This window comes from Rissa tridactyla, chromosome 2 (assembly GCF_028500815.1).
Source record: "Rissa tridactyla isolate bRisTri1 chromosome 2, bRisTri1.patW.cur.20221130, whole genome shotgun sequence".
NCBI classification, from domain to species: domain Eukaryota; kingdom Metazoa; phylum Chordata; class Aves; order Charadriiformes; family Laridae; genus Rissa; species Rissa tridactyla.
In genome coordinates, this window is record NC_071467.1 from 35,423,823 (window position 1) to 35,449,799 (window position 25,977).

A 25,977-nucleotide genomic window follows, 5' to 3' on the forward strand; every position below is an offset into this window, starting at 1 on the left:
GCCCAGCTGGGCAGCCACAGGAACAGAAAGTGATACCCACAGAGCAGTCATCTCCTTTGGCTCCCTAAACGGTGTGCTCAGTAGAGCTGCGTGAGCAGTAGAGTTTGGGGGAGTTCTCATGTTGTAATACCCCACAAGATGGCAGTTAGGGCACTGTTCTGAAAGGTGAAAAAAGGATTCGGCTCCTTCTGGGAGTTAAAGAGCCTTAAGCTATGATTTTCTACAGTCCAGTATCGACCATCAAGTGAATCTTGGTTTTCACTACAAATGGCCAAAGTTAAGCAAACTGGAACAGATAACTTCAAAGTTACTGTTGAAATTGCAGAATACCTGTCCCAAGTCTGGCAGCAGATTTAGCCAATACAAACCTGCTTTTTCCAATGTATGTATATTTTTCAGGAAGAGTATGCTTACCTTGCTCTACAGCCAACCCCATCCCTGCCACCGATACATATCCAGCTGGTGGCGGCATTGTCCAAACCTCCCAGCCATGTGCTTCTCATGGTTGGAAGTTGCCACATGGACCCCAAGGAGGGACTGCTAGGTCAGGCTACAAATGCAATTTAAGGTAGTAAGACACATTCAGCTGGAGTCACTGTGTTCCCCAGCAGTACCCAGAAAGTTTTCTTCTTCCTCCCTTGTGTAATTCTTCAAAGTGTAACCTGCAGACAAAACAAGACCTTCCCTTACTCAGCATTCAGCTCTTCAGCTGTCTGTAAAAAAGCTTTACATTTGCTTCAGGGTTTTTAAGACTTGGTTACGTGGCAGGGATTCATAAAGGACATCTTGGCATATGTTTGTACCTCTGCTGTTGCTGAATCTCTTATATCAGCAGCTTGATAAAGTAAGGCAAGTGTTGAAGGCTCAGTTCCCTGTGTGCTGATAGTAGTGGGGCTCTGAGCAGTCCCTGGACCCGTTATGCCTCAGCCATTTACGTAAAAAGCACACCTTTTGCTGATACTGGCTACAGGGCTCATCCCAGAGACGTAAAGATTTTAGCTGGTTTGTGAGATCGTAGAGAGCCTGTTTAGCCATTACTTCAAAACATGGGGCTGTTCAGCAGGTCAGTCCTGTTTCAGACTACTTCCTAAATATTTCATACTTTAACACTGTTTTGAATAATTGGGGTAATTTTTTCCAGCACAGCATGATGTATGAAATTATGAATCGAGGAGATTTACATGTTGTGGTATTTGAGTCAATACCCCATTGTCACTTACGCGGAGTGTTACAATAATACACTGTCAGTCATTTCAGGGACAGCTGGGCGTACACGAAGCTTTGCTCACGTGAGCGGGGCTTCCCAGGGTGCCTCAGTTCAGCAATGCAGGTAATACTGCAGGACCTGCGGCTTGATTTTGGAGTGTGTCAGAATACAGGATCATTCTTTCCAATTAAATAAAAAAATAAGCAGGGATCCGTGTGTAGAACCATTTTTTGTCATCATGTATCTGTCCACGTTTGTGAGGGAAAAAATAGAAAAGAAAAAAATTGGAAAGGAATGTTTACTGGAATTTTCTAAGCTGCAAAATAGTTAAGCAAGAAGATACGGGTTTGAGAGGGAGTTAAGAAAGTTAAAAGGAGGCATCAAACATTGGCTTGACCCAAAAAAGCTTAAAGACCCACTTGCCCTTACAGAACAAAACTATTAGCACAGAAAAGTCTGACAGGCTGGCAAATACACAATTTGTATGTGTCAAACGTCAAACCGCTTTGAGAAAATTTGCAAGTTTTTTTGGCACTCATTTAAATAAACTGGATCTTGTGGAGTTTTTTGGAACTCTCCTAATAAGTAACACTTAAAACCCTTTTGATCAAATACCCTTTCTCAGGCAATTACGTGTTCTTAATTTAGAGGCCAGTTCAAAAGATCGCTTGTTACCTTCATTTAGCAAAGGTTCAACTGCTGCAGTTTTCTGATCCTTTTAAAAAAGGCAGAGGGAGAGTTTACACAATAAAAGTTCATTTTTTTTTATTCTCAAATTAATTATTTTGAAATATCTCACGGATTACATCAGTTTCTTACTTGCATTCCTGTTGCAAGATGGCGACTATTGTATATTGCAAGTGATGCATTAAATTAGTTGTTTACATTATAAATTCTAAACATATTAGAATCTTTTGTGTTTGTCTTCAAAGATTCCTATTCTAATAAAGCTTTCTGAAACAAGTAAGGTTGTCTTTTTTGTTTAGTTAATGCATCAGTGGAGAACCTAAAGATTTGTAGCCTCTAGCCATCCCTGTCTGTGTTTAGTAGAGTGTAAGGAAATTGTGTTTGGGACAATATATATTTTCATTTAAAAGGGAAAGTTATACTTTTAAATGAATCCTTTTGCATTTAGAAAAGGTAACACCTGAGACAAATGTCGACGGAAAGAGTTGAAATTCATCCTCTTTTCTGAAAGACTCTGTTTGGCTGCGACTTTTAATCGGAGTAAAAGAGGTATATATAGTATACTGAAAAATAAGAATTTTGGCTGCGTCCTTCCTATATCTGATGGCTTTGTGTCTCTTTTCAGGTCAAAGTGTTTCTGAGGGTTAAGTGATACAAGACCAACATTCGGTAAAGAACAGTAGTTGGGATTTTAAAGAAACTTTGCTATTTGGACTCTTAAGTTTTGCTCTTCAAGAAATGCTCTAGCAGAGATGAAATGTGAAAAATAAAAGCAAAAGCTGACAGCTTTAATATGGCTGGAGCTGCTCTGTGAAAGTAACTTTCACTGGTGAGGGAAGTCCATGAGTACATTTTTAGCAGCAAAGGACCTTCTTGAAGAGTCGGCTGAGCAGCTTGGCAATGAATGCCCACACTTTTCCCTCAACACACTCCTTTTAAGTGCAATACATCTTAGTTCTTCAGCTAGAGAAATGACTGCGTTAATAGACTTGTTTGGGTCATACTGCATCTGCCTTATGAATCTATGTTTTGGTATGTTTAGACATCCATCTTCCTATCTTAACAGTGTTGGCAAGTGGTGAGAAAACAGCAGGATTTTATTTACCTGTCAAAACCCAAAATAACTTGCATTAAGCCAATGACCAAACAAAATTGTCACAGTTATACTTTATATCAATGAATGTCACTGAAAGGAAGAGTAGCAAGCTAAGTGTTAACTTCAGAAGCAGATTATTTCCTGTGTATAAGATATGCCTTTTAGGATAAAAAGCCAAGAGCACTTCATATCTAAATAGCCTCTAGAACATACAGCAATGTCACAAGCCCTGAGTTATAGTAAGACTTGGGAAATGTGACAAAATAAGCAGTGGAATGAAGAGAACAGTACTGAAACCAGTCGGAAAAACAGGAAGTATAGAATTTGATGAAATTATGAAATATCTTAAGGAACATCTTGTTTCTGATCATGACTAAACAGCGAGAAAAGCGATAAGGAGTAAACTGGTTATTTTCAATAAACTTTCAACTTTAGACACAAAAGCTAAGTGATTAAAAGGTACTGGAGACTGTTTTCATTAAATGAAAACTGTAGCATTTTAACAGAAAGTGTGAGATTAAAAAAAAAAAAGGAATATATTCTTAGTTGCTTGAAAGACTTTTTTAATGAAAGAAAGCATGAGAAGGTATAAAACAGTTTGATGTAACAGCCCACCAGAAGTCGTTTCGAAGGTTATCACTTGCTGAGATACTTAGGCAAGATGTGTTCCATCAGCAGCCTAAGGACAGTGCGGTGTGTAACAGGATAGGAGCACTCATGGTATCTGAACAGTTTTAGTAAAGTTAAAGGTTAATCATGAAGCTTCAAAAATAGTAAGGACTGTGATACAAGGTCTGAACTACAAATTAAAGCCTTGAGAGAAAAATTATAGGCTACATTTCTAATATAGCTTCTAATTCTGGACTTCTGATTTGAGATACCTTAAACTATGGTATTCAGAAACAAGCAGCACCCACAGCTTTTAAACAGATGAATGCTTTATCTTTTGCAGGAGCTTTACTCGTTCAATTTATAATGATATACCAGATGAGTAGCCACACCGCTAGTTCATTAAGAAATTCTGACCAATTCTCCTGATGCTGTAAACATTTTCATAGAATCAATCATAGAATCCGTTGGGTTGGAATGGAATGGTTTCATGCTCATGTAGGTCTGCGTATGAGCCATCCCATTAGATTACCTGATGATTGGTCTGTGCAAATGTACAGACAGTCAAAAATGCAAGATCAGCTGATGTGAATGGAGGCTGATCTGAGGGGAAATACCAAATGTAGCTACATTTCCTGGGTTTAGTATCCCTTTGTTTTGGCTGGGGTGTTGTCTAAGTGCATGAGGGTAAAATACGGCATCTCTGAACACAATCATACTAAGAAATGATGACTACTACGGTTAGTTTTCAATGTCCCAAAATAGTTACGGTTAGTTTTAATGTCCAAACTGCATGAAAGCTGTGGTTTCCAGCCATATCACAACTTATGTAGTTGAATGAATAATTTGTATTTTGAACTCCCTTTTGTGCTATTTTCTTTTACAAGTCATTGTAGCTAGCACTTGCATGCCCATTGCCTCCTGCTGGCCAAAAGTAGCTGAAAGGGAAAGTTTTGTTCATGGTTTTAGAAAAAGAAGTGGAGGGAAGTATAGAAAAGTGAAGGCTCATTGTTGGAATCACAGGAATTCATGGCCCTTGTCCTGAGAACAGATATGTGTGCTGGCTTGTGTCTTAAAGAGCCACCAGTGTCTCACAGGCCTCCTTTTGGGTAATGCCTCTTACTTCTCTCTTAGATCTCCCTTCTAAAACCTTGTTCCAGATCACAAATCATTTCACAATTGAGAGAGCGGCAGCCCGGAGTATCAAAGACTGGTATTTGACTGATGGTTTGAAAAGGAGTGCAATTTTGACAGGGATGGTCTTTATCAGATGGAACAAGACTCTAGGGCGTATGCTATGTGCTTCTGCATTCCCGATCACATTCTCCATTTCAAGTAGAAACCAGAAGCTAAGCAAGCCAAGTTCCCAGATAAGAATGGTATAACCAGGTGACATGCTTTGGTTTTTATTATACGAAGAAGTCAGAAAAGTCCTTTCAGATCTTGAAACGGACATGCTGGTGTAGCGCATTGGTGCTGGAAACTTGCTAAAGACAATGTTTCAGAGTTTGCAGCTGAAGTTTCCGTTACGTTCCTTGTCTGGCAGAAGAAAGAAAAGGCTCAATATCACTCTTACCCTATTGTAGTCAGCGAGAAGTTGTGTGCCTGCCTTCTTGTCTGACCTTCCCCTACCTTTCACAAGATCTTTTGGTTTTGTTACTTTTGAGACATCTCCCTGCAAATCTCTCTCCTTGTAGGTACTGCAGGTCCACTGTTAAGTTACCCACACCTTCTCTCATAAGTAGAGTAACTTAAGCTTCTTTAGTCTTGAAATACAGGGAAGATTTTACATACCTTATTCTTCTGACTCTTTTTCAGAACCATCTAATCTGTCAGTATATCCTTTTAAACTTTGGAGCTTAGAGCTAAGCATGGTCAATTCAAGAATACCAATGCTATCTGTACTGGTAATAACGCTTTCTTGTTTCTTGATATCATTCTGACTACGTGCCTAAGGGTTTGCTGTTGTAGCCTTTGCATTACTTTTGCTAGTGTACTTTCTTCCATTTTTTAATTGTGTCCTTTTTTCTGGAATAAAAGAGCTGCATCTGAATGAGATGGAACTTGCATCACTGCAGATGACCTGCTGAAAGTCCCATTTTTACAATGATTACATGTCAACATTAGGGGTTTTCCCCAAAACAGCTGCTTTTTTATCAGTTCTTGCCCTTGGCTGGGGAGAAAGCAGAGAATGCAGCAAGAATGCATTATCTGTGTTGAAAGTAGGTCTTTACATATTGAAAACAAGATTCAATTTCCCCTAAATTTCATTATTTCATGAGTTGCATTCCTTGAGTACTGGGAGTAAAGTTCAAAATGTTAATATGCTGGTATGATTAGGATGCTTTTGATGAATGTGGTCTGTGTGAGGCTGGGCTCCTGTTCAGAATCAATCAATCAGTGCCCGGCGACTTTCGTAAGTAAATGTCATTAAAGGTTGCATTTGCTGAGAATGTATTTGTGTTCTGGCATGTTCTCTGCGTAATATCCTTACATAGTGTCAAAAGTTACAGAGAAAATCAATCTTAAAAAATGCAAGTCGTCTGTCTACAAATACACAGGAAGCAGCGTACATCTGAGCAGTCCTGTCGAAACCAATTGATTCATCCAGTTTTATGTCAAAATACTTATACAATGTTGAATAAAATAGAATTACGGTTCTGAGTAGGAACAAAATTCTTACAAATTACCTCAAAGCAAAAAAAATATGCTGACATGCTGTCTGTACAACGTAGGAAGTAATCTATATATTTTATGTTCCTTCTTACAGAAATTACAAAAACTGATATGTCAAATTACAAAGCACTTGCGCGAGTAGTTAAAATTAATTCACAGGGATTACTTGTACATAAAGTCACTCAGTTCCCTAGCATTTTCAAGATCTGGCCCAGGCTCTATGCATCTATCAACAGACTTAAAACAACTTGTCACTATGGTGTATCCTGCATAAATTAATAATCTGTGTATACATCAAATGCACAATCAAATTATATTTCACATTTGAAATATATTTAAAATATTTTCTTTTGATATAAATTTCTTCAGTACAATGTTTTTTTCTGCTGAAATCTGAGATGATCTCTTTAATTGTGTAGTGTTGTGTTTCAGTAATTCAAGTCACGGTGCAGGTGGTACATGCAGTTTACTGATGTTAGAGATAGTATTTAAACAACTCCATGCTCAGAGGTAGTATATCAAAAGTTTTTAAATTGAGGGTGACAGGAACTGGTGCTGCACTTTCATGTTATCCAACAATGTGGAAGAATTTTGACATACAGCTGGAATGGTCAAACTGCACCGGTTTTACTGTCTAACTTCAGTTGACATGACTTTCCAACATATTTGGGCATTATTAAATCGTATGCTACATTTAGAGAGTTTATCTTCCTTGGGGAACTTTTTTATAAAGTCTGATAACGAAGGGGCTTACGTTCTCGAAATGTTGCATAAAGCTGATACATTTTTTGGTAAATCTCCTTTTATGTTTAATTTGCAAGTCATGCAGAAGCTGTAGTTTCTACAGGAGCTGTTACTATAGAAGTGAAATACCCTGATACTAACCTGCCCACATTATTTTACAATGGTACTTCTTCCACTGATACAGGAAGAGACTGGCCTGAAAATACAAAAGATTACTTCAGACCATCAGTATTTTGTGTACATATAATAGGTAAAATGAGAAAACAAAGGCAACAACAGGAAGCCCAGAGTAGTTTGGTGATGTAAAGTTGATTCTAATTGACATCATAAATGATATAATTTGTTCAAACTTAGTAAGTGTTGTAGAATATTTACTGGTTGGTTGCTTTTTGTCAGAAAAGCCAAGAAAAATTTCTCTAAATCTTTTTGTTGTCTTGCTTGACACTGATGTGGCTCCAAGAGCATAGCTGTAAGCACAGAGATAAACACTTTTTAATAGGGTAAAACCTGTATGTAATTTAAAGTTTTCTGTGAATGCTTCAGGATTCTGACAGCTGGGGTCTATAGGACTTAACTTACTTTTGTAGGTACATGCACGTATGAGTCATAATTTTAAAAACTTAACAAATTAATTTAATTACAAAAATGCTGTAAAACCTCAAGTTAGTTATAAAAAAAATGTTTTTGAAAATGGCTTCCTGGGGCTTTAATTCAAACTTTTTTATTTAGTTAATATGAAACATTTCCCTACATTTTTATTTACAGTTAGATCTTTTATGTCAGTGATGCCTTTTTCTGTACCAAGTGATTACTGTGTAATGATTCCCGGAGGGTACCTCGATATAATAGCATTTCATACTTATTTGACAAAACAGCGGATGATTGTTTGGTGTTTGCTGTGCTTATCTGCAGCAATAACAAAGGATTAAATGCTTCCCCGCTCCCGTGTTACAGTTCTCATACTTTCCCTGCTAGCTCACATAGGCAAGAGAGACGCGTCTATACCCAGTAAAAAGTCCAGTAGAGACTGGAGGAGGGAGCTGGTTATTAAGAAATCGATACATGTCTCATGCAAGCGAAACCAGTGTCCTGTGCAATCGCGATTTCTGTTGAACAGAAGCCTATGGGGGGAAGGACTGTGGCGTGTGATTGAGACACCTGTTGAGAAAACGGGCAACTATTGACAAGTCTGATTCATGACTGAGTGACTGCTCTGCTAGTCTTCACATGATCCCCACCGAGAGCGAGCCTCGACCGCCTGCTAAACAAGGGCTGTTTGAAGTTTCTTTTTAACATTTCCAAGACGTTAATTCAGCAGGACATCTCCACTGGGGTTCTCGATGTCACCAAATCAGCAGCTGTTGAAATCCATTCACTTCAGCATGAAATGTTTGCATAAGTTTTTTTCTTTTTTTCTTTTATTTGTGACAACAGCAAAGTAAATAAAATCCTGCACTACTCAACTCGTATATGTGTGAGAACAGCTTCTGGTCGCAATTGTAGCTGCTAAGGCAAAATGTTTATTTGTAGAGAACAATGACAATCAGAGTAGTTTATTATGGTACACAAAAAATACTGATTTAATAGACATTTCTGTGACATTTTTCCAGCGTAAACATTCAGTTAATTTTTGTGCCAGCTGTTGAACTTGTGTGAAAGGCGTTTTGAAATGGAATTGTCTTTGTTTTTCAATTCCAAAAAAATCTTAAAAGTCTAAAAGCAAATGTTTCCTATTTTTTCCAGTTAGTAAATGAAACGCTGTTTCTCGGGTAGGAAAACATTTCTATCTGACTCACATTTCCCTGAGAAAACAGCTTGTATCATAGAGTTAGTTTAGTTTGAAGGGGAAACAGAACAAGGCAAGACATGTAAACATATTACAAAGCTTACTTTGATATTTAAATGCTTTTTTTTCTTTTCCTGGCCATCTGAAAAAAGGTGTGGTGAATGTAGTCAATTGTAAATAGAAACTGTATTTTCAGTCAGCTTCATTGTTAAACCCGAGAACTGCTGACCACATATGAAGACTCCCGGTTTGAGCCGTCCCTCCTCTGTTTATTAAATCTGTTAAGACTTAAGTGTATTTTTACAAGTTCATTAATGTATTCCATTCTCTCTGATGTATTTTTTCCCACTATTATCGGATTTCATTATATGGGAGGAATTATCAGATCAACCCATTATACAGCCCAGCAGCGTTAAGTCTGATTGGAATTTGGGCTTCCCTCCGTTTACAGGGGGAATATTGTGTAAATCAGACTCTCGGGTTTCAGTGGGAGGCACAGGGCTGCACAGCATCCATTTGTCAAGTTGATTGCACCTCAGCGAGGTTGCATTAGCTTGTCTTTGAACAGAAGTGAAATCCTATGCGAAGCTCCCCTTTCTGTCATTTACACTAACATCCATCCTCTTAAACCAAGGCCTCCCAGAAAAAACAAAGTGATGGCACAATATAATCAGTCACTCAGGTTGTCTGTCATCTGTTTTCTTAAGGAAATGACTTTTAAGTTAGTGGAGCAGAAAATTGAAGAAAATTAGCAGAAGGTTTGTTGTAGAAGCAGGAGGAATTTTTAAAAATTACAGATGTACGCGGAGAAGCTCAGTTGCAGCCAGCAAGTAGAAATGCGGTTGACTCTGGTTTTTAGTTTACCGCTAATATAATGCCAGCGTGCCCAATATGTAATAATTCAACTTTTAATGAAACTTTGTTCATAAACTTCAGTTGGGCTGTAAACGCACAATAAAAAGCTGGTATGCACATTTTCAGCTTTTATATCAGTGACTGTGTTTTATGGTGCTGAATACTCAAGTAATTTGCACTCTTTGCCATGTGTCAGGAAAGCTGCCTACGTATGTCAGAAATGGTAAGCTGGAAAGGCCGCTGTAAACCGCCCTGTGAGGAGGCTTTTTAAGTTTCTTGCAAATCAGAGAACTGAATTTTTATTCTGATGCAAATGGCAGCAGTAAGTAACGTTACTTGTTTTAAAGCAATTAAACTCATACAGCGCGGGTGCAACAGTTGCTACAGGGTTGATGGTGTAAATGAAGAGAAGACAAAGGTATACGCTTTGCACAACGTAAAAAGCACCACATGTTAAAATACTTCTTTTTCTCCCATCTTCCTAAACTTCTCTCTTATCCCCTCCGGAATGAAGTTTTTAATTAGAGATGTTTTGGTTTAACTTCAGTCACTAAAAGAATCAGTTTTGTCTTGTGTATCTTAAGGGAACATGTTTCAGTGTGGTATTTTTTTTAAAGGAGGGCTGTGCGTGGCTATTTTAAGTCAGAGCAAAATAGCACATTCCTAGTTTAAAATAAAACCTGAGTTCTTGCAACAAACTGGTGTGAATTTTGAATTTATTTAGTTATTTTGGAATAGATATGCCTTCTGAGGTCTTTCCAGACAAGCACTAAGTGATGTGACTAGCATCTGTCAAATGTCTCTTTCTTTCCTTTCTTTCTTTCTTTCTTTCTTTCTTTCTTTCTTTCTTTCTTTCTTTCTTTCTTTCTTTCTTTCTTTCTTTCTTTCTTTCTTTCTTTCTTTCTTTCTTTCTCTCTTTCTTTCTCTCTTTCTTTCTCTCTTTCTTTCTTTCCTTCTTTCTTTCCTTCTTTCTTTCCTTCTTTCTTCCTTTCTTCCTTCCTTTCTTCCTTCCTTTCTTCCTTTCTTCCTTTCTTCCTTTCTTCCTTTCTTCCTTTCTTCCTTTCTTTCTTTCTTTCTCTTTTCTTTTCTTTTCTTTTCTTTTCTTTTCTTTTCTTTTCTTTTCTTTTCTTTTCTTTTCTTTTCTTTTCTTTTCTTTTCTTTTCTTTTCTTTTCTTTCTTTTTTTTCTTCTCTTTCTTTCTTTTCTTTCTTTCTTTCTTTCTTTCTTTCTTTCTTTCTTTCTTTCTTTCTTTCTTTCTTTCTTTCTTTCTTTCTTTCTTTCTTTCATTTCTCCCTTCTTCATTCTGCCTGAGGGAAGATTGCATGTGGCCTTTATTTGTTTATATGGTGCCGATATAGTGGTGTAAATCTTACAGCTCAGTGACTGAAATATTACTCATCTTGGGTGGAAAACCTGTTTTCTTATATTCCTTTTTCCTTATATTCCCTTCCCCCCATTTTTTTTCTGCTAGAAGTAGAGGCACAAAACCTCACGAAACAAGTGAGGTTATTAAATAGCTGCATCTTAACGTGCCCTGGAAACTTTGGATGGAATATGATATGACAATACAAAATTCTGATCTTGATTTATGCCAATGTACTAGCACATTGTCTCTTGGAAAGAGAAAGGAAATGCAGAAAAAAGGTTACCATTTTAAATACTATGCAAAGCATATTTTTATAATTTTCATGCACAACTGTAGCTTGCAGCTAGTTTAATTTTTAAGTCAGTAAGTATTAGATTTTTCACGTGTCCCTTGAAGAAAATTTAAATTGGCTTCACGGTCTTGAAAACACTTCAGTTTGAATAGCTTTACTCAATAGAGATGTTATATACACTAAAGTCAGTCAGATTCGTAGGGGTCTGCAGGATCAGAGCATAAGTGGATCCATGTTTCTCCTCAAGAATAAATCTTAAAAGATTTCAGAAGGAAAGTATTTTTAAACACAACATGTAGATTTATATAAAAAGTTACAGATTATAGAAATAACAAGGACACTGTTCATGCAACATCAAGCATCATGTTCCATTAAGATATATATTACCTGAGGTTGTGATATGAAGATGATAATGGCTACATTTTATTTACACTTCTTTTCCCTTTTATAACCTAATGTTAACATTTAGGAATTCGGGAACTTGAGAGCCCTTGTAGATCAATCTTGATTAGTTTATTTTTCTTTGTAAAGATTTTGATAGCCTGGTAATGCTTTTGTTTGAAAGAGTATTCTTTACTTCCTCTTGTGGGGGATGAAATATTGTTACACCCAGCTCTTCCTCTGAAATAGTGAAAAACAATTTAGGTAACTGAATCTTTGATGAGGAGACCTTAGATTGAAAAGTCTGGCATTTAATTGCCCTTTTACTCATAATTCTTCTACGTTTAACCTCAAAGGTGATTTAAAAAGTTACATCTTAATTGCATAGCCTCATTCAATCATTAGTACTTTGCCTTGCAGCAATTTATTACAACTTTATTTCCCTGAACCATCAATGAAGATGATGCTGAATTTTATATTAGCCAAATGTCCTTTTGAGATTAATGTGGTAATATAGATTTTATGCACGCTTTTTCCGCTTTCGTATTTGTGTTACAGATTGGGGTTATAGGTATAGCACAACTGCTGAAGTAGTTTAGAGAATGCTGTGTGTGTTACCTCAAGAATTGATGCCAGAGATTTACTTGAAAACATGCGTCTGCAAGAGGAAATAATAGCAGGGCATTCTCTGATGTGCTTCTCTCTAGCTATTTTTACAGCTTACTCACACAGGGTTTTCCCCTTTGAAGAGAATAGTTGGACTCCCGTTGTGAGGAAAGCACTGTGATCAGATGGGCGGGGAGATGCGAATGTGGGCACAAGGGTGCTTTGCCACAAAGGCCACCGTTAACATTGGGCAAGTCACTCTTTAAATTGTACTCCTCTTTCATAGCAGTCTTTTGGAGGTTCCTACATTCTTAAAATTTTTGTGTGTTCCGGCTGCTAAGGCTATGAAATACCGTAAACCCCTTGTGTTGGTGCAGGATCAAGGTAGAGTTCACCATGAGCGTGTTTCCTGTTATGTTCTCTCATTCATTTGCATAGATATTTAAATATGTCAGGTAGAAAGTGTTGAGAACCTTTATGCTCATAATGGCATAATTTAAAAACACACTGCTTTTCCATAAAGTGATATAGAATTTGGATCGTTTCTACCCAAATTCTCAGATTAGAACTGGCAGCTACTGGCGTCTACAAGGCTTGCACTCCGAGGCTTAGGGAGCTTTCAATGGATGAGGCTAGTTTGATGAATACGTCAAGCCAGGTGTGCTGACACCAATGCCAAAAGCACTGTCCTGCCTTCCCCCCACTCTTGGCTTCTCATTCCTGACCCTCTACCACGCTTTCCTTTGAGCTGTTGCAGCTGTTTGTCCTGCAAGCGGTGAGGGAGATGAGGCTGGGGGAGGACAGGGCTGCTTCCTCCGCTTACACCGCCGGCGCAACCAGCAGAAGTGTTGGTTTGGCTGCAGACTCTGGAGCCAGCTGAGTGGGGTACGCAGGCAAACCAGAAGGGTCTCCACAGCATTCTAAAAATGCAGACTTTTGGCATGTGTCTTTGGGTGAAATTCTGTGGAACTTGGTGAATGTTGCGTCCTTCCTTCAAGGAACAGCAGTTCAAACAATAGCAGCCTCCACCCTGATCTCAGGCACATTTCACCTCCTGAAACAAAAGCATATGTGGGGACACTCAAGCATTTGGACTAGGTAGAAGACAGGTATGACTGGATATTAAATTAATCTCTATGGAAATTGGGTATATCCGAAAGACAAAGACAAAAGATAAAGAAAGAAAAGCAGATAGAGCAGGAGAAAAAGTGTAACAAAAGACTCAAAGGAGGAAAAGAAAGTGAAAACAAATTAGATAAGCACTTTGACAGTCCCACAAAGGTCTGAGTGCTGGCTGAAAAGGCTTCAAGAAGGGATGGCAAAGATTTTTTGTTGTTGTGTATCTATCTATCTATCTCCTGCGTTCAAGGAAACAAGAGTGAAGTTGGGGGTGGGTGACTTTGGAGGTGGTTTTTTTTAAGTAGATGTGCCTAAATGATGCTTGACTTCATAATTTTCTCGTCCTAATAGAAACAGCCCTCAGGGCCTCAAACTTTGGCTAATCATTTAGGTCAAAAGGGTAATAATAATGTAGAAGACCATGAATTAGAAGTGTACCCTCGGGAAAGCTTGACCCAATGCAGAAGCAGAAAATAACCATACAAAACTCTGTAATGGGATCCTCTGAAGCTGAATGGGAAAATGAGGGCTCATACAAATATGCTCACCATCTAATATGAAACATAACTCCAGAAGTATGTATATTTATTCCCCGTTACAAGAGGGAAACCACAGTGGAGTTACTGTAACACTGAGGCTGAACTAATCCCATCACAGGATCAGATCTTGGTAATAAATAGTTCCAGGTGCGATCCAAGGACTAGGAATGTTTAGATTTGTTTAAACTGAAAGGTGTGGAGTTTTTTCAGTCTTTCCACTGACAAGGGAGGGTTGTACGAGGTGCGTAACTCCCGCCTTTCAAAAGAGAGACCTGCTTATTGCATAGCACTTTTCACTGGTGTATCTCAAAAGACTTACCAAGAAAGTTGATACCATTCTGCCTACGTTACAGATAGGGAAATGGGGCACAAGGATGCTCAGCATCTTGCTAAAAGTCAGCAAACCTGGTGACAAACCTGGAATTATAAACCCTGGTACAGTGCTCTACTCTGCTGCTTTCCCTTATACCAGAGCATCCTTTCAATTTGCCACTTTCTTTGTCATGAAACTTTGGGTTTGTGGTGGGGCAAGTCTGGAAAAAAGCTACTCTCTTGAATATGCCCGTCTTGTGAGTGTCACTGGGCAGGAATGGAATGAGCGTGTGTTTAAAGATCGTGCCATACTGCACATACACAAAAGAGCGTACCAGGGTCGCGTGGGCACTCTCATAGGCAATGCCTCTATGTTTTTCAGTCTTCAGTGTTACAGTTTTATGGACTATGTCTAATCAAGCTCTATGAAATAGGCTATACCTGTATATTAGGTTGCTAGCCCCAGTTCTCAGTTCCTTTACACGGGCTGTGGCTGTCCTGGCAGCAGATAGGTGGCATGGCAGCAGATAGAGTTAGTATCTCAGACGCATAATTTGCATAAATTTGTAGCTGAAAAAGGAGCTTCCCAGAGCTGGCTCCGAGGATGCACTAAGCATTTATATCTGTTTCTGTCCCTAGTCCCCATTCAGAATTTATACAATGGTATCAGAACAACAGACAGGTGGTGACTTCCACTCACAACACAGAATTATCCATGTATGCATCCTACTTACAGGCAGGAACAAAGCAGTTTGTGGCCTGGAGCGTTGGCCTTTTCTGCCTAATCCATGTGTCCAGAGAGATCAGAATGGAAAGGCAGAGCGTGGTGACAAAGAAGGAGCGCAGAGAAGACTGCTCCTCCGCACCTACACTGGCACCTGCGGGAAGAAAGTGCGCGCGTGCTGGAGATCTGTGCAAAGAAAATAATCGCCAGCGGGCACCAACTATAGAGCCTCGGAATATGCTTTCCTTTAGTCTGTGCTGCTGAGCAGAGGCTCTGAGCCAGGGACAAAGTGTTCTGGGGCACGTCCTCTGTAATACTTCTAGATTTCTTGAATAATTCACGAAGCTTTTGGACCCCTTTTCCCCAAACACACACAAAGCCAATTGTGCTGTAGAAGAGAGTTTGAGAAACTCTGTAAGGAAAGCCGCTTACTTCTTCAGCCTTTATATAGGCATTTTAAAGCAGTTTTTATTATTCCCTGTTTTCAGGGGATGATGAAGCTGACCACTTAGTTTTTGCAGAGTTTATACAGTGTAGTGATTTACTTTTTATCTCTTTATCAGGGCTTTACTGCCTTATTTACATTGTAATAGCAGTAGTGATGTTTTGCATATAGTGTATTGCCTTTGATTGGGAACAATACCAAGAAAACTGAGTGCTTCATGATTCAATTATTTGTGTTCTTTGCAAGAATAATTAAAGGATCATGCCAAAATCTTATCAGAGCATGAAAATTTAGCATGCCAAGAGTGAAACTATTTAAGTAAGTGGCATACCAATGATTTATTTGCTGACAAGATTCAGTTTTAGAAACTCTCTGTTCACTGTTTCACTACCGGTAGTTAGAAGTGTAAAAAGTAGAGTTATCAAAAAGCATTAGTAGGAAGAGAGAATAGATTTTCAAGTGACATGTGATCGTAGATGTTTTGCTTTAAAAAAAAAGTCATCAGAGAAACTGCTTTTTCAAAGCTGAGCTAATGTTTTCTGAAAAATCAAGCCATGGGCAGGTATTTGAAAGTCAACCACCATTGACACAGCTACTCTTGCTAATCCTTTTCTAGATCTTCACCACAAAGTTTTTGGCCTCTGGTTACTCATCTGGAACACCACTTTAATCTGTATGTATTAGCTTGTTTCAGAAGTATTGCAGCTGAATAGGAAAAACTGGTGATTAAGTTGTTCTGAATAATTAAATAATCTCAGACATTGTAAAATGGCTGTAGTCCATATATGCCTTATGAAATAGGTCCTTTATGTACCATTAGATCTTCTTAAGCCACAAACACGTACCTGGCTATTTTTTCCTAAATATTTTCTCTATAAAATTAATTAATCCATTCCCAAACAATAGATTTAACTGTCTCCCATAAAACACAGTTTTGCATGGCACATATACCTTGACCTACAAAGTTAATCCCCAGCTTTTCTTGAAGAATTTTTGTATACTTACAAACACTGGTCTCTTGCAGGAGGGACTTAAAGGGGTTTCTCTCTAGATGCTTGAAGGAACCATCGTTTAATAAATTAGTATTCAGGTCTGCAGATCCTGTTTAACATTTGAAATACATCAGTAGCACTAAGTCAGTTTGGGTGTCTCAGCAACTAACTGGTCCCAGAAAGAGTATCGGCGGTATCCTGCAAAGTGCTGATCTTCAGCATTTTTAGTACTTTGCAGAATTGATTTCTCGGTCCCAAGGCAATTGTCCATATCATGCAAGTGCTGCATGCTATTATAGTCAGAAGCCTCCGTTTGAGAGTAATCCAAGAAAGAATACCAGTATTTTGCTTCCAAGTTCTTTTTTGTAAAATATTTGGCTCCAATGCATAGCTAATTTTCATAACGCTCTTTGAAAGTCTCTCTTTAGAAAAAGATGTATTTTTTCTATGTGCATAGTTCATTTCTAAACCAAACCTAGCTAAAAATTGCCACATAAGCTGTTTTTTTCAACAGAGGGACAATAGCCATATTTTTGTTTCCCCACAGAAGGAACACATTTATGTTTTTCAAATAGATGTATTTGAGTAGTCATATAAAATAAGCAACATTAGGGTGCCATATTGAATTCATTAAGATTTCTCTCTCATATGTAATCCCAAGCATCTAGACCTTTATAATTTTGTTGGTAGAGGGAGCGAGTGCATGGCTTGACATATCAGCTGGGCTATGAATATCTAAACGTTAATACACGTCCAAGTCCTCGCTGATGATACCATCTCCGGACCATATTTAGCAGACAGGTTTTGCCTGTCCTGTTATCACCCCTCCAAAGCGGGGAGATGGAATGTCCTCTGGTCCCTGGTCCCCTTGGCCGTTCAGTGCTCAGCTTTCTTGCTGCTCTTTGTTCACTAGAGCACAACCGCAGGCAAAGTAAGGCAGCAGATTTGCCGGGCTGTGGAGCTGCCTGGCCCTAGAGAGTGCCGTGATTCCCATGGCTGCTGCTGTCCCAAGGAACAGAGGGCTCAAAGAAAACTAAAGGTAGAGAACGGGTCACTGGTTTGGTCGTCTTCTTCTTTGATATAAATAATTATTAGGAAACAAAATTTAACTTTCGCCTCGTAACCAGAAATTAGTACCATTTTTGTTTGACATAGTGACATCTCGCGTTGTTAAAGAGAGCCCTCGATGGCTAGTAGGGATTAGAAGGGGAAAATATTTCACTTGCAGGTCACCTGCATGGTTCTGGCCCGGGGCACGGGTGATTGACAGCTGTTCAAATGTGATGTCTGTAGGAGGCCCCAGTGAAGGAAGTTGCAACTTTCGGTCTGGGTAGGCAGGTGTCAGCACTACAGACCCCCACTGCCGTCATTAGGAGTCTCTGCCGGAGTGGGGACCGCGTGGAAACCCAGCCTCGGGGCGCGGGTGAGGATGTCGGTGGGATGTGGGGGGCTTCTGCTGCCAGTGCTGGGCGTGGCACGAAGAAGCGGTGTGAAATCCGCACCCCTGCAAAGCCCTCGCGCGGGGTGAGGTCGTGCAAGCGAAGCAGGAGTCTGTCCCGAAGCGCGTCGTGCAGGCTGTTCTCTTCAAGCGTGAGCGGGACTTTGTGGGGTACCCCCGGAGAAAGCAAATGCCAAAGGAAAGGGTTTAATGCCCTTCACTGTTTCTGTCCCAGATTCCTTTCCACAAACCTGCATGTCACCAGTTCCCTCTCTTACCGCTTCAGCTCCTTGTTACGCTTTCCCAGGCAGGCTTTTTTTCCCCCCCTTGGAAATGATGTGAAGCAAATACCTAATGTTATCTTCAGTGCTGATGCAAGAAAATTAGAGGAGGTATATTACAGTTCTGTTCAGTACTCTTTCCAGAGAAAACTGCTGGTTAGGTCAATTTACTTGGCACTGTACACCGCTTTAATCTTAACTTGAGGCCTGCTGTAGATATACAGCAGCTGGATCTAATGTCTTCATGCATGGTTGCAAGCAAGCCAGTTAATTTCTGTTTGTTGAGAGGTAGGAATCAAGCAAATTTTTCTCTGTTGAATGAAAACATTGTGGGGCTGGTAACAGGTGAATAAGCAATACTGGATAAGAAAACAACCTGGAATTACCGCCTAAACTTTGAAGGGCTGGATTCCTCAACAGAGAAGTCACAGTTTCATCCTATTTACAATGGCACTAGTTTACCCCCAAATCTTAGGAGAATTGAAAAGAAAAAGTGATTCGACAGACCTTGTTTTTGAGAAAATGTCACCAGTGAAGAAGCACTTAGCTTGCAGTGCTGTAAGCTGCTAACTGGGGTGGTCCGTGTATTACTAAACCTATATGCAGGCTACAAAAGCTAAACAAATTGCTCCCTCTTTCCCAGGGAGGTCTGCTCAGGCTCCCGATGACCCCTCAGGTTATACCCATCAAGCTTGTTGCTGTATGTCCGTAGAGGTAGCACTGGCTATGGAGAGTGTAACCCATGCATGGCCCGAGTTCCCACCACATCCTGTGGAGTCCTCAAGGATTGGGAATAAACTCACTGAGTCTTTTGACTTCAAACAGGTCTTTAGAGTTATAGCCAGTGAAAGAGTTAACTGCTTAAAAATAGGTGCTAATAAAACCTCCAATGTTCTGATTAACTGTAAGATGCAAGAGCTTTGGGTCTGTACCTCGCCCTATAAACAATTAGGCTCTTACCATATTAATAGTAGCTTAATTCCAAATACACCTTACTGTTATACCTTAAAATTACCTAAACCTGTTCATATATTTAGAAAATAAAACTTTAGATAAAATAGACAACAAATCTTAATAGTAGAAAATGAAATCCATGTCTGTCTGCTCCCAGATGACCACCTATAGAGTGAGGCAGCTGTCTCCTCTCTTGCTGGGAACCTTAAGCTGTTGCCTGCACAGTGCCACAGCCTCAGGGGGAGGAGCAGAGCACACCCCCAGCTGAGGCTGTGATGTGGGCAAGGTGGGAGAGAGAGAGAAATAATCTGAGGGGATAAATTCTTCCCCCCCCACTCCCCCCCCCCCCCCCTCAATTTACTGTAATTCTTCTTTGTTGTTGTTGTTCCTGCGTCAATATCCATAGAATCATAGAAGCATCATAGAATCATAGAATGGTTTGGGTTGGAAGGGACCTTGAAGATCATCTAGTTCCAACCCTCCTGCCCTGGTCAGGAACACCTCTCACTAGATGTGGGTATTCAGAGTAGAAGACCATGCTTCCAAGCACCATAATACTTTATTACAAGGCTTTCTTCATCTGTACAGCCTAGCTTCTCTCATTTAGTGCTTAGGCATTTATAAGAAGTGGGAAATCTCAGGCGAAGAGGGAGGGATGCCGAATCAGCCCTTCTTACTCTATAGTTGGTATTACTGCCAAAGTCTCTGTATCGTCAAACCACCAGCTGAGAGAAGCTGCATTTCAGAAATGTTTTACCAAAGGATCAATAAAAGGCTATAAAAAATTACAACCTGCACAGGATAGAGACTAAACAGAATTAATCCTATATGTGTCATTTCCATAGAAGGTATCTCCACTGGTAGTTAAAAAGACAGTTGACATGCAAACTTTAATCTGATGTTTCCTCTCAAGCTTGACTGCTTAAAGCACTTTCCTGCAAATTTCTGTGTTTACCTAAGCCCCTAGGTGAAAAGCCACCTTCCCCTCCCCTAGACCTAGTGGAGCTAATGAGCCATGCCTCTTATCCTCCCAAAACTCTCGTCTCAGCAGAAATTAATCCACTTTCTTTGCCCAGTTCTAACACATGCCACCAGGTTAAGGCAGAAGAATGAACCTTCCTACTCTTTTATGCTCACCGGAGGATTGACTGACAGACAGGTAGTACTTCTTTGTGTTTCGTTAGTCATTATGTAGTTTGACACTAAAGCTAAACCAACTTAATTGCTAGCTGCTACCAAAAGAGGCGGTCTCATCCCTTTCCTGCCATCTCAGTCCCAACTGCATGGTCACCCTGGCTTCTTTGCACAGGCGCCTGGCCCCACGGGGACTTGGTTCAGAGTCTAGACCTAGAAAAAATGAACCCTGAGAAAATTTGTGAATAGATTTATGGCTCCACCTGGGGTTCGATTAGGTGCCCGTGGTGGTGGAAAACCAGGGGCAGGAGCATGTTCCTGGGGTGGGAGGGGAGAGTTTGGACAGCTAATTTTAGGAGTGACACGGTGTTAGATTGCCTTAGACATCTTGCCAAACTAGCCTTGGGATTCTGTAGAGAATAACATAATTGCAGTATTCCACAATAAACCTGTGGTTCTTGTTGTGAGTCAGCCTGTATAACTGAATTAACTTTCCAATGAATCATGTTTCTAATGCAGTTCATCGGGCATGGTTACACAGACCATCTGTTAGTGGTGACACTAACATGTACGCCTGACGTGCCATCCCTTGTCTTTGTGCAACCCTTGAGGCCTGTAGGATGCATGAGATGAGAAAATTGATCAACCTTAAATATAACTTCTTTCTTTCTGGCAAATTAATCGTAGGCAAGTCGCTGATATGTCCTGATAGACAGTTGTAGCAGCGTAATTAATGGAGCAACACAAGGGCTGGAATGGTAATGGGGAGTGGAGAGAGAAGCAGCGGAGAAGTGCTGCTTAAGCAGATATTGGCAACAAAAGACATATCTGTATAACCATTGCTGCAGTAAGGGTTTAGCAAAGGCTTTCCTTTATCTAAAGTGTAAGGGACGTTTGCTTTTGGAGCAAAAGGTCTGAGTTTAACCATACTGCCAATGTGCCACACTGAATCGTTGTGACAATCTCAAAGATTAACGAGGTAATGCAATTTGCTTCTCGTTGTCAGTCAAAGTAGGTGTGACTCTGAGCCCCGAGTATAGGGTAAGATAAAGCAGCTGTCTGACCAAAACCGGCAGTAAGCTAGTCCTAGAGGAGCTCCTAGGATTAGATAGCGTAGTCAGGGCTCGGCGTTCATGCAGGATGAATGGGGGAGGAAGGGGCTGGGGACACGAGGGGAATTTCACAGGTGTCACATCACCTGTTTGGGAGCATGCTCACCTTACCGAAACTAAAAAGCTGGAGCAGACAGACTGGGCAGATGGCAGGACAAATCTGAACCTGCAAAATATTGCAATTGTATACGTATACCTTTGTTAGTGTTTGAAAGAGTTACACTTACATCAGCGTCTTCTAACTACAGCTCCGTGTTTTCTCTGCTGGTATTTTTCAATAAATGCCATCGCATGAAGAGCTGAGGGGCCAAGGCACTCTCAGATTCTCAGCAGGGGGCTACTGAAGCGGGAGGAGGACAGCAGGATCAGTCCCACAGCATGACAGTGATATTTTACAAACAGCTTTGAAGCATTTGGATATGTAATATTTTGTGGTTGCCTGTAAAGTTCTCTGATGTCTTTCGGAGCAATTAAAAATCTTGCCATATGCTCCAACCTTCTTTTTGTGTGGCCGTGGGTTATGTGCAAATCTTCGGGTTGACGGCTAGAACTGTTGTGAGCATATTGGATGCTTGCGCGATTCGGGGCGCAACTTGGAAATGTGCTCAGCATCCCACGCTGACCGCAGCCCGCCGAAGCGGAGTGCGCTCCACGCCTCGCCACTTAACAAGTGGACTGCGTTAAGTAGCTTCCTTGGTATGTTAGCTTCCTTGGAAGGAAACTGCTCTCTTAAAATCGTTCTTTCTGCCCAAATTTGCAGGGGTTGACAGACTTTCTCTCGAGTAATTCCTTAGTGCTACTTAGCTCCGCAGCGTGTGAAGGAGGAAGTTTGTCACGCCGAGCCGGCTGTGAGTCAGACCTGTAGGGCATGTCACTGGCACGTCAGGTTCTTACGCGGAGGCTAAAAACAGTTTGTGTCAATGCTCCCCATTAGCCACCCTGATTTTCAGATGGAAAGTTGACTGTCACTTCGGCTTAACTGCATCGTTTCCTAACATACATACACTGATGTGCAGGTTTTGTTTTCCTAACTGTACCGTGTGTAAAGGCTTTATAACAAGACCTAAAATGTTGGTGTGTTTGTAAATGAAGGCTGGTATTTCACATTCATCCTCTTTCTGATGACCCTTCAAAACAGAGGCAAAGCTACCTATATACAATTTTGTTGTTCTCCCTGGTAAAAAAACCCGTTTCATTTCATAATAATTGTGGGCCACCTAATAGTCAGAACAGGATCGTTTGAAGTACTTTTAAAGTATGCCTATGGAGTATAGCTGCATATTGCATAACGTTAAAATTTTGAATATTTCATGTATGTAAATATGCTTTATTACTAAAAGTTTACTTTATGTACTGTGAGCCCCAATCGTTATTTTAGGGTTTTGTTTTACTTGTAGCTGTCTCTGTAACTAAATTTGAGGTACACAGAACCAATTCGCAGCTCAGTCACCTTCTATCTAAAAAAATGTTTCACTTGTTTTCCCTGAAAAATTCTGAATTTCTGATTATGAAAGGGAGCTGTTTATCATTGTTTGAGGTGTCTGTTTGACAAGCAGTCATGCAGAAATAGTGCGATGTGTAGGCTCCCAGTATAAATAGAAGCAATCATGATACAAACTGTGGATAAGTAATTAGAATAATAAGTAGAAATAAAGAAGCTTTGTCAGTTTGCATTCCTTTTTCTGAAGCAGCTAAGGGCAAGTGTAGAAACTGATCCTTATCTTCAGTTTTTCCCCTAAAATAAGGATAAAATTGGATTTAAGAATAAGAGCTTACCATATGAATTTAGGTTTATGGAGGATGTACTCTAGACTGTCAAAAATAGGATGCCTAAGGCAGATTTGCTTCTAAAGAGAAGAATGCAATAAAGCTTAGGGTTATACTGAAACTGAACTGCAATATATTATGAAATAGTTTGGTTCAGTAATTCCTGGATTGTTACATTCAGATTTTCAGCCACTGTGGTTCTTTGTTGATTAAAAAAAAAATCCTCTGATAAATGCCAAGGACTAGTGAAGTTAAGGGTCTAACTTTTCTTTTCTTTCTGTCTGAACCTTTCAAAGCAAGTAGGAGATAAAAATTTAAACTTATCAAAAACTGAATGGTGACCTGAAGCTATTAAATGTATTTCAAAGAGGTGATTGAGGATAGTGACAATGGAACTAGCCTTAGCAAAAGGTGACCATCACGGCTATGTAACAGACCATATCTGACTGAGAAAGCACTGGAAAGTTGCTCTCCTTTCAGATGTTTTTCAACCCTCTGAACTAGGATCTAGAGGATGAGGTTAAAGAAGATTGCACGTCACGTCTGGTCTGTACAGTCCCTAGCATGACTTAATCAGCCTCAATGCTGCTCTGAATTATAGCAGAACAAACTAGTCTTCTGATTCTTCATTGTATAATCTACTGAACACGACAGTCTTTTTGGATTTTTCTTTGCTACAGGTTTGTAAATGTTCTGGAATGAAAAAATAAGCAGATGAAACCCATTTTTTTCTGGTACTGACAGTTCTTGTTTGTAGACTAGTTGTATAAATAACTCCAGGACATCTGACATCTTATTCATATAAAATGTGTTGGCAAAATTTGGCATGAATTGGTTCCATTTCATCAACTTTCTTTCTGGTTCTCTTTTTTTTTTCTTTTCTGTAGGAGTATTTCTATTTTTTTAATCATTTTGGAATTTGGAAGTTTATTCGTATCTTCTTAAGCATATAATAGTTCAAGGAACACATAATCCCTTTTAGGCAGCAACTTTTACAACATGTGGTGGGTGCCTCTGAATCAGCATCACACATTGGCATCTCCACTTCCTCCTTCATCAGGAGTAGTGAAGTTTTATCAGAACTGGTGAGAAAAAATATTTCAAGAGAATGTAAAGAAGTTGGGCTTCTTTCCTCATGGGAAAAAAAAAAAAAAGAAAAGAAAACCAGGTTTTATATTAAATGGAAGAACACAAAGCTGCGTTTCAAAACCATCCTGTGTACTTCCTTCAATCTTAACAAGGAATTAAAAATTTCTCATTGAGCATGGACACTGTTGATAAATAATAATGAGAATTGAGTATGACTTGTCATAAGACAGAGCTCCTTCCCTGAATATTTGTAATATGATTTGATGGTTTTTTTCATGTGTGGAGACCTTGGACTCAGGATATCCTGTTTCTGGCAGGTCTAGAAAAGAGCAAAATTCAGTATAATGTAATTTTCAACCTGTACAGTCAGGTTAATAAGATGCCCTATCACCTACTTTCTCCAACTTTCTGATCCATTTGCTATAACTACTGGCAAAAATATTTGAGCTCGCTGTTTAGAAAAATACTTTTGAGAAGTGCATTTGAGCTCCTGAGACTGGTAGAGACTCTGGCTGTCTCCTAGCTTCATGCAGGGACAAGAAGCAGGTGCCCAGCAGCCCTCCTTCTTGCCTTCTTTCCACCCTGGCTTTCCCCGGACATAATCCAAGCCCCCAGATTGTGGAAGGCAGTGGGTACCTCCCCCTGCGGTGTTCAGCGTATGCACCCTGGGAACTGCTCTGGCGCAAACCCTAGGAGTAGTCACCAAGGTGGGTGAATTATGCTGGGTCTGGCCCTGAAGAGCGCTGAAAGTCTGTGGACCATGGCCGTCCTCCCGCCTGATGTTCACGTCTCAAATAATTCCGTTGTATCAAAATCTTCCTCCTCCAAACTTCAAATCCCATTGTTCAACATGTTGAACTCTGCAAGAAATAATTCAAGGAAACGCTTTGGGCGATGGAATGTAAAACTCAGAAGGGTCCAAAGGTTTCTGCTCATAATGGGATCCCAGCATCACTTAAATTTATGGATTACCTGATGCTTTTTTCTTCTTAAATTGGATATTTATAAGATAGAAAATCTACAGTGTTTCAGCTTTCAGGAGCTTAGTGGGAAGAGCCTATTATACTATAGGCAGGTATAACCCTCGTCTCTCTTGCCAGCCTCCCTGGTTGGAGTAACAGCCTGAGAACAGGACACTTTATACAAAATAATAACTTTGGGGGATTCATGGCTTTGCTCTTCCCAGATTATGAGCCCAGACACAAAAGTCTGACCAAAGCAAGGAGCCTTTAGAAAACCTTTCCAGAGGAAGGGCTGGATGTCTAAGCTGTTTTCCTATCCCAACTCAGAAAATGATTTTTCTGGGATCATATATCAACAAATAAACTTTTAGCTAAGCTATGGGAACAAAACCAAGTGGTTTTGGCCAGTAATAACATCACAGTTGAGTGAGGAAGATGCAGAAACCTGAATTTTCAGAACTTAACTTTGTCTTGTATTTCTAATATTCTATTTGAAATAAATAGATGGCATTCTGTCTTATTTTTATTTTAACTGTATTTCACCATTAAATTTTTCATCAAAGCCACAACATTTCTCAATGTTGAAATCAATATTCTCTGATAACTTAATTCCATTTCTGGATGCAACAGACCTAGATTCCTTTCTACACTAAATGGAAACAGAGTGCAGGATATTTAATATCCTGTCACTGAGACAGTGCAGGCTGCTACTGTACAGTGAGTAGTATATAAGTACGTGAGTTTTGAGAATTAAAATGAGCTGGTAAGCTAATAAAGGAGTAAGATGGAAGGATAGTCATTGTTT

At 39.7% G+C, this 25,977-nt stretch overlaps 1 protein-coding gene across 7 annotated transcripts in view; it reads left to right on the plus strand.

The window, feature by feature from the left end:
• Positions 1-25,977, plus strand: part of STAU2 (staufen double-stranded RNA binding protein 2) — a 170,466-nt gene that overhangs the window by 117,782 nt on the left and 26,707 nt on the right. The window contains exon 15 of one of the 7 annotated variants that reach the window (XM_054190271.1): positions 9,212-9,563. The exons of the other annotated variants lie outside the window; for them this stretch is intronic. Within the exon in view, the coding sequence (XP_054046246.1) occupies positions 9,212-9,358 (147 nt within the window). The 3' untranslated portion in view covers positions 9,359-9,563. Of the gene's footprint in view, positions 1-9,211; positions 9,564-25,977 lie in introns of those variants that run through there. 7 annotated transcript variants of the gene reach the window in all.